The 7786-nt window shown below is 38.0% G+C and overlaps 2 protein-coding genes and 1 long non-coding RNA gene across 5 annotated transcripts; 2 read left to right on the plus strand and 1 right to left on the minus strand.

Annotated features, from left to right (window-relative positions):
• Nucleotides 1–205: 205 nt before the first annotated feature.
• LOC124192718 (E3 ubiquitin-protein ligase TRAIP-like) lies at nucleotides 206–2171 on the plus strand. 2 transcript variants are annotated; one of them, XM_046586174.1, is made up of 5 exons: nucleotides 206–321; nucleotides 548–696; nucleotides 759–1244; nucleotides 1303–1997; nucleotides 2055–2171. In XM_046586174.1, exons 2-5 carry the CDS (start codon nucleotides 587–589, stop codon nucleotides 2096–2098), a joined length of 1335 nt encoding a protein of 444 aa, XP_046442130.1. In that variant the 5' UTR covers nucleotides 206–321; nucleotides 548–586; the 3' UTR covers nucleotides 2099–2171. The 2 variants fall into 2 exon arrangements, with proteins under 2 accessions (XP_046442130.1, XP_046442131.1); XM_046586175.1 differs by having other exon boundaries at nucleotides 302–399.
• A 197-nt stretch (nucleotides 2172–2368) lies between these two features.
• Nucleotides 2369–3191, minus strand: LOC124192723. Of its 2 annotated transcripts, none has more exons than XR_006873823.1 (4): nucleotides 3114–3191; nucleotides 2908–2972; nucleotides 2788–2852; nucleotides 2369–2543 (listed from the first exon to the last, which is right to left on the minus strand). It is a non-coding gene; the product is annotated as an uncharacterized LOC124192723 (long non-coding RNA). The 2 variants fall into 2 exon arrangements; XR_006873824.1 differs by having other exon boundaries at nucleotides 3110–3168.
• A 25-nt stretch (nucleotides 3192–3216) lies between these two features.
• Nucleotides 3217–4739, plus strand: LOC124192722 (transcription initiation factor TFIID subunit 8-like). The gene is made up of 6 exons (XM_046586190.1): nucleotides 3217–3378; nucleotides 3546–3649; nucleotides 3719–3774; nucleotides 3847–4077; nucleotides 4137–4287; nucleotides 4355–4739. The coding sequence occupies exons 1-6, from the start codon at nucleotides 3332–3334 to the stop codon at nucleotides 4642–4644; spliced, it is 879 nt and encodes a 292-aa protein (XP_046442146.1). The 5' UTR covers nucleotides 3217–3331; the 3' UTR covers nucleotides 4645–4739.
• Nucleotides 4740–7786: the final 3047 nt, after the last annotated feature.

A 7786-nucleotide genomic window follows, 5' to 3' on the forward strand; every position in this document is an offset into this window, starting at 1 on the left:
AAAAGACCTTTTTATTCTTTTCATCTTGCCTTATCTCCATTTTCTTTGGTTCTGCAAAGTCACAAACAAAAAAACATAACATTTTTTAAAATAGAGCAATATTTTGTAGAAAAAAATGAAAAAATAATATTCTTAAAAAATAAACCCCAAATTTGTGTTTAACTTTGTTATTTGGGAGAAAAAGGTTGTAACCAATTTTTCTCATGTGACACACGAATATTACACAAAAGGCGCGTTAAATGGAGGCGCTAGTGGTCGATTTCCAAAATAAGTTTAACTCTTTGTCGATCTTCAACTTTCTGTGAGTCATGAGTAATTTAGGTAAGAATTTGGTTCAAACGTTTGTCCTTGGTGCTAATTTGTGAGGCTACTGATGGTCTCAGTGGTGTTGAAGGAGAAGTAAAGTTAAACTTTTCTACCTAAACATTTTGTGTTTATCTCAGACTACATAGTCTGTTATCCCACTTTGTTTATGTGTTAATTTGGAATAATTTCCTTGATGAGTGGTAAACTCATTTCTTTTACTCATGATTAATTATCTTTTCAGATTTGTAAAAGCTACTGGTTTAGTTTACAAAGCCACACAATGCGTGCCCAGTGTTCTGTCTGTCAGGAGCTCTTTGGTGACTCTGATGTCGTCATGGCTCCACAATGTGGTCACACATTTCACAACACTTGCATCACACAATGGCTTGGGTAACACCTTTAATACAGTTTTCTTGTTGATATCCTTAACATCTTTTTCCTTAAATGTACAGTACCAAGAAATCTTGTCCAACCTGTCGTCAAACCACGTCTAATGAAAAACTAGGCAGAATCTTCTTTGATATTGCTTTCTCTGTTGAAGTGGACTCTGCAGATCTTCAACAAAAGCTGGATGAAATGTCCCTGGAATTTCAAGTTGTACAAAGAGAACTGAGAGAAGTTAGGCAAGAGAATGTTACTCTAAAGAAAAAATCTAACAAGTACTGTAAAGAAAAAAAGGAAAGTGCAGAAAAAGTTCGTGAGTCGGAAACCGTCATAAGCAACCTCCAACAGAGAGTCGATTTCCTGAATAAGCAAGTTAAGTCTTTCGCCATCGTAGAAGAAGAGCTGCAGACTTGTAAAGGAAAGCTTAAACTGATGGAAAATGTTCAACAAATTGTGACTGCTACTCATGACGAAGTAAAAGAAATGCTGGAGCAATATGGTGATCACTCAGAAACGGCCAAATCCTTGAGCACGCAATGTGTGATTTTAAGCAGGTACTGAATAATATCAGCCAACATTCAAAGCTTTGTTTCAAAGTTTATTTTCCCATAGGGAGCTGAATACTAAAGTACAACTAAAGCAGAAAGCCGACGAAGAGTTAAGAAAATGTCGACGACTCCTAAGCACTTTCCGCCTTGAACTCCAGCAAACCAAGAAGGAATTGAAGGAGAAAGAAGAGCAATCCAGCTTGGCAGAAGAGGATATTAAAAGATATACTACAGAAAATGCAAAACTGCAAGAAAAGCTTAAGGCCCTTACGGAGTCGATCTCATCGCCGAGTGGTGATCCTCGCAACTCTGCGCTGTCTCGTCTAATCAATGAGAGTCCTGCGCCGACTAACCTTCGAATGTCTAATCTTCTCATGACAACGCCATCGTCACCTTCTACTCCATTAGTTCCGCTTAGAATGAAACCTTCGAACGTTCCTTCGTCTAGATTGATGTTGTCATCGCAAAATATTTCGAGCATGCAGCCCAAACTTAGCAATCCTGAACAAGAAGAAGCAGCTTCCAGTACTCAGCGAAAGGAGGCTCGCAAAGCTAGCAGTTCATCCGCATCCGTTGATGGTGAATCCCTGAAGTTTAAAAAAATGAAAGTCGATCCAGTACCGTCAACTAGTGGTTATTTCTATGATGGATTTGGAGGTCACGCAAAACCCGAAATTTACCCAAAAGGTGCCGGTTCCTCCAGTTCATCACTTTCAGGCACTAAAAAGAAGAGAGGACCAGTTACAATGAAAATTAAAGGTAAAAACTGTTAATCATTACTGAAATAGGATATTTAACGACGTTTTTTCTTTACAGGTAAAACGCAGACCACGACCTTAGATTACTTTTACTCTCAATAATATAAATTGAAGATGTTAATTTGCTGCTAATAGTCTATCCGTCAGATGTCCAATACAAATTATATTTTGTACAGATTGTCTTAAAATATATAACTGGCGTAATAAAAAACAAATTGGTCTTTTTTGTATCCTTGTAGATTTAAGTAATCTGCTGCATGAAGCCATGAACAACAATAGTCGGCTTTTTTTGGCAAAACAATTCTATAAGTCTTATGATTTAGTTATAAATTATATTACATTAATTATAAATTTAGGTAATAGATGAAAAGGTAGAATCAAGATTTGTATTTAGAACATTTTGTTTTACACAAAACTTAATCCTCGCGAATTTGAGAAACTACTTTTCGGCCTGGTCCTTGCGGTACTTGGCGACAATCAACTGCTTAGCAGTGCTCAGATTGCGTGCGCGCGATTTCTTCATGTTCCTCAAAAACTTGCGATCGACCTGCAAATGAGGAGAAACATTAAAACTTCAATCTCAACTAACATTGGTTAAACACATACATGGCACGAAAAGTTCACGTCAAGTAACTTAGAATGAAATTTATGGATTTCAGTGAACAGTAATCAATATGGGCTTGATTTTTAAAGCAACAAGGAACTACAAAGAACCTTCAAAAGTATACTAAATAACCAATTCTAGTCAATTTGACAAATGTTCCAAGTAACTAAAGAAACAAAAATCTTACTCCTTTGTTGGATGGGCACTTGTGAGCCTGGGATTTCTTGATGCCATTACGATGATGTTTACGGTCTGTAAATGAGGAAACGTTAAAACGTGTCTCCAAATATATAATTTATAAACTTACTCTGGTTGTGATTTGTGTGATTCTTGGATTTGGCCATTGTATATAGCTGGTGTGGCTAGATAATCCTGTTTAGAAAAATAGGAAGTTTACTATTTACGAACACGGAAAAACTCACAAATGTCGTCTATATAATGCTTTAATTAAACAGAACATTTTTGTAAAACTATATTATGGTAAAATCCAGATGAAAGACGATAAAAACTCACTAGGACGACGACGACTTACAAGTTCAGAACCAAATGAAAGAATTGACGGCGAGTGAATCTGACGAAGCTTTCAGGTGCCGCCGCTGCACCAATCCTAGCGACTGTTTAGCAACGACCAACGACTGTACTGCTAGTTTTGTTGCATTGTCAACAAAACCATTCAACAAATATTATAATTCAATAAAAAATCATTTCTTCTATAAACCACAACACCGAGAATGACTACTACTGTTTCAGAACCCATCATGTCTGGAGCAGCTTCTAGGTAAAACATTTAATATACGTGTGGTGAAAAACAACTTTTAAAAGACTAAAATACTGACAAGGATACTCAATCTTTTTTTTCCATGTTACAGTATTTGATGTCAGATTTAGACAGACCTTAATAATTAGGTGTTTTACACAAATGTAATTTATCTTAAATATTTGTAGAAGGAAACTGCTTCAGGCCAGTGTGAGTTGTTTGTGTAGTGAGGCAGGCTTCAGTGCAGTAGATGAATTGTCATTGGAGACCCTTACCGAGATGATGCAGAGCTGTAAGCATTTCTATCTATCAAAGTAATCATATTTGTTAAAAACCTTATTTATTTATTTTCTTTCTACAGTTCTGACTGAACTTGGTCATAGTAGCCGTCTTTACTGTGAATTATCTGCAAGAGTGGTATGGGTTATCTAAATTCTTCTCTGAGTTATAGGGTATAATCAGTAGTCAAGTTATATGTTTTAATTTTAGGAACCTGTTGTAGGAGATGTTGTTATGGCCTTGGTTTCAATGGGAATTAAGCACAACTCTTTGGAATCATATGCTCAAAGAGCAAGAAGGCTAGTTTTACCAACTCCTACTCAAGCTGTTGCAACCAAACAAATTGGAATTTTACAAACTGGTCAAAAGAGACCACATCCAAGTCATATCCCAGATCATTTGCCAGCATTTCCAGATTCACATGCATATGTTCAAACACCAGTATGTTGTTTTCCATATTTGTCATACATTATATTTTTTAATAATTATTGTTTTTTAAGACTCACAAACAACCTATTACGGACTACGAAACTATTCGAGAAAAGGCATCCTGTCAAAAGCGAGATGTGGAGAGAGCACTGACGCGCTTTGTCGCTAAAACAGGGGAAACGCAGAGTTTCTTTTTGGTCGAAGATTTGACGCATTATCCCCGTAAGTAGAGGACGAAAAAAATAGTAATGTATACCTTTTTCATTTAAATATATTCTTTGTGTCCTAGTTATTGCATGTAAGCCAATGGATAAACCGTTTTTGTCCGCCCTTCTCCCTCGCGATCAAACTTTTGAAGAAGACGAGGCAGCCGTCCACATGCAAAAGCAAGAAGAAGCAAATGCTGAAGCCATTAAAGCCGCCAAGTTGGATCAGGAGAAAGAGAACAATGAAATGATGGATAACCTTGGACCTAATGGCTCACTGATGGAAATGTCAAATTCAGAACCATTTATCATGGAAAATCCATTCATCAGACCAGTTAAAATGCCTTTTTCAAAGAAAAAGAGCTCCCCATAACCACAATCCATATTGTTAAATTTAGTTTATTTTTCGTACTATTTGTGTATCAGCTGTCATCTCATTTTTTCCATAAATGTGAATATGAATCTTGATCAAATGTGTCTTCAATTTCCTCTTCAATCTTGACCTTTTTCTTTGGCTTCCTTTGGGCCAGTCGTTTTTGCTTCTCAGCTTCAGATAGCATACTCAAGTCCAGAGGCAGCTGTTAATGGAAGTAAAACAAACATTACGTCCATACTTATTAAAAATAAAAATAAATTTGCCTTTATTATTGCGCGAGGTTCATTATAATGTACGGTTATTGTAGAACCGTCAGGTTGTACAAGCAAAGTTGGGTATGTTCTCACGTAGATAGATCGTCCAATACTACCGATTGACGCTCTATGAGCATTTAATTGCCTGGTCTGAATAACTAGAGGTATGGCCAATCTAAATATATTATAAAGTATTATAGTGAGTGCCTCCACGTGACCGATAAAGTTTTTATTACCTAAATTTCGTTAAATATCGTGACATTTTCACAAAGTTGTTGAGTACCACTTGCAGACGACTTTGTAAAATGGAAAAATAAGACACCTAGCGATAAGAAAATAAAGCTATATCCCGCACTTAAGTAGGGTAATTTTCAGTTTTTGGTTATTATATACAATGCTGTTACGGCATAAGGGGAATTGTTTAAAAATTTTAATCATTTTAAATGTAATAGGATAAATCTATTTGTATGCACTGTAATGAAGGAACAATTGAAATTAAATTAAATGATTGATTGAAGCTGAAATCGGAGCTTGTGGTTAGAAAATATCAAATTTTCAACTATTGAGATACGCGATAAACATATCTTTGCAGTTGTTGCGTTATACATGCAATATGCTCCTTCGTACGTTTGGTATGTTGTACAATTTATTAGACGTATTATTACATACAACCTGTCATTTACGATTCATCAAGCAAACAACAACTGCCACAAGTAAAAGAGGAGGGTTGATTGCCAACGTCGTAATTCGTAAACGAAAGTCTCGCGCGTCTTTTGGTCCTGGCAAACCGATCGGCCGGATGACGCAAATCGGAGAAGGTCGAACCAAGAACTTTTCTTGGTCACTAGTGGCCAACCACTTCATGCATAGCATAGTCCGGTTTAGCGCTTCTGGCCGTGGAGTTCACCTACTGACGCTCCAAGAATAAATTTCCACCTTCTTATCAATTTTAATATTCGTCAAGAGAAGCAATGAAAATCTAATTTGACAAAACCAATCACAAAGGTCTGCGTTTGTAAAGATGTTTGGGAAACTTGGTGATCTGGGTACTTCAAAGCACGTCAATTCGTGACGTCAATTCCAACAAATTTAAATGGGAAAAAGTCCTCATGCAGGACATAACATGGTTGCTTGAAATAATAGAAGCTGAAAAACAAAAAACAGTTTTATCTTAGAAGCCGACAGCTCAAACAAAGGCTGTCAAGGAACCATTTGATGCGAATGAAGGATTGACTGAAATTAAAATTCAGATGTCTCCTTTCTCACAGCAGTCTAAAACGCTAAACCAGGAACCCGGACTATAGCCAGCACGAGCGTAGAAAGTTGTACCTTTGCAACACATGCATTCGTCAGTCGTCACTGATGGATTATTGACAGGGGAATGACTCGGAGAATGATTCAATGATTCGCAAACGAGCCGGCAGCTGCCGGTTGCCACAGGTGATCTGTCAACCTGTCCAAAGTACTTGATTCGATTTGATTTTTTCTCTTTGCGGGGAATTAAATTGATGAAATCATACCTTTAGAGAAGAATAGTACGCACTGGGGAATATTCATGATTCATTGCAGCGTGGAGATGACGATTCGTCGCACTTCCTGATAGGGAACCTCATCTGTCCGTTTCGGATTTCATTCCAGCGGCTCACAACCGCAACACAACTGCCATTCGCATTAAGAGAAATCGTGAGCTGCAGCCAGATTTAAGGGTTATCTTCGGTCTCCCAATTTTCGCCTTTTATGTGCTAGTTGGTTTATCTCAGGCATTTCGTTTTTTTCTTCTTCTTTTCCTTGAAAATGATTTAGGTTAAACATCATGACGGTTCCTTGTTATTCAACTCGAGAATTGGCATCGTAATCAAACAGGGAATTGCACGCGAGTCCCAGCCCACGACCAACTGACAGCACACAAAGTAATGGCATATCTGCGAGCTTGTAATGTCGGCAAAAGGGAATCTAGCCACAAACAAACAAGAGGTAGTAGTATATGTATATTTGCCAAAAGGCGGTATATATATTTTGGCTCGTGACTTTTGTAGCTGCTGGTCCTGTGCACCAGCACGCAGGACTCTCCTCGAAATCTATCCATCACCAACCGGCTCTACGAACACGACGAGACTAGAATACTTGGCCGATTGACACGTAAGCGAAGGCCGGCCGTAATGTAGTGGGCGACCAGGACACTTGCTCAAATTGAAAAAAAAATAATAATAAAAGGAAAATCTACACACATAGCGAACGGTCTATGGCAATGAATTATTTAGGGAATTCGCGGAATTCTTCATGAGCTGCAGTACACAACGTGACGACTGGAACCTACACACACAATACACACGCTCCCAAGGTGATTGGGTGCGTCCCGTGAAAACGGCGCTTTTTTTTAAAGGACATCATTTGTTAATTGATCTTATTGACGGAGAGTCTCGAGTATCCAGGCTCACGACAGACTTGAAAGGCCATATCCAACATTGATATATACTCGAAGGTGAAATATTATCAGCTAATAAGGCCAGACAAAGGAGAGAGACTAGCACTCACTATGCGTGCTAGCCCGGAGCTGTGTGTGTACCAAAAGTCGGTTTTGAAAGATTAGCATCTTCTTGGACGAACGGACAGATGACGAGAGTTTGACGGCTCAGCACGCTGCACCCACGCCATTCATTTCACGAAAGCCCAGACCGAAACAAAAGAAAAGAAATGCCTTTTCTTTCTTTTGAGCATTAAAGGTTACACGAAAGCTCGTTTTCCTTCTTTCTTATTGACTTAGCTGTGAAGAGAGTTGATTCATATCTGATGGTGCCAACCGACCTGGAACTGGAAAAACTAGACATCAGCTGGAATAAAAAGTGGTTTTGCGGTTCCATGATAAAAATATATGAAAACGACCT

The sequence above is a fragment of the Daphnia pulex genome, chromosome 4, assembly GCF_021134715.1.
Source record: "Daphnia pulex isolate KAP4 chromosome 4, ASM2113471v1".
NCBI lineage: Eukaryota > Metazoa > Arthropoda > Branchiopoda > Diplostraca > Daphniidae > Daphnia > Daphnia pulex.

Bases quoted from the DNA above. Each gene is read 5' to 3' on its own strand.
- LOC124192718 (XM_046586174.1), top strand. From the start codon at position 587: ATGCGTGCCCAGTGTTCTGTCTGTCAGGAGCTCTTTGGTGACTCTGAT. The intron at 697-758 runs GTAACACCTTTA...TTAAATGTACAG, and splicing joins TGCATCACACAATGGCTTGG to TACCAAGAAATCTTGTCCAA. The intron at 1,998-2,054 runs GTAAAAACTGTT...TTTTCTTTACAG, and splicing joins AGTTACAATGAAAATTAAAG to GTAAAACGCAGACCACGACC.
- LOC124192722 (XM_046586190.1), top strand. From the start codon at position 3,332: ATGACTACTACTGTTTCAGAACCCATCATGTCTGGAGCAGCTTCTAG. The intron at 3,379-3,545 runs GTAAAACATTTA...AAATATTTGTAG, and splicing joins ATGTCTGGAGCAGCTTCTAG to AAGGAAACTGCTTCAGGCCA. The intron at 3,775-3,846 runs GTATGGGTTATC...TTTTAATTTTAG, and splicing joins GTGAATTATCTGCAAGAGTG to GAACCTGTTGTAGGAGATGT.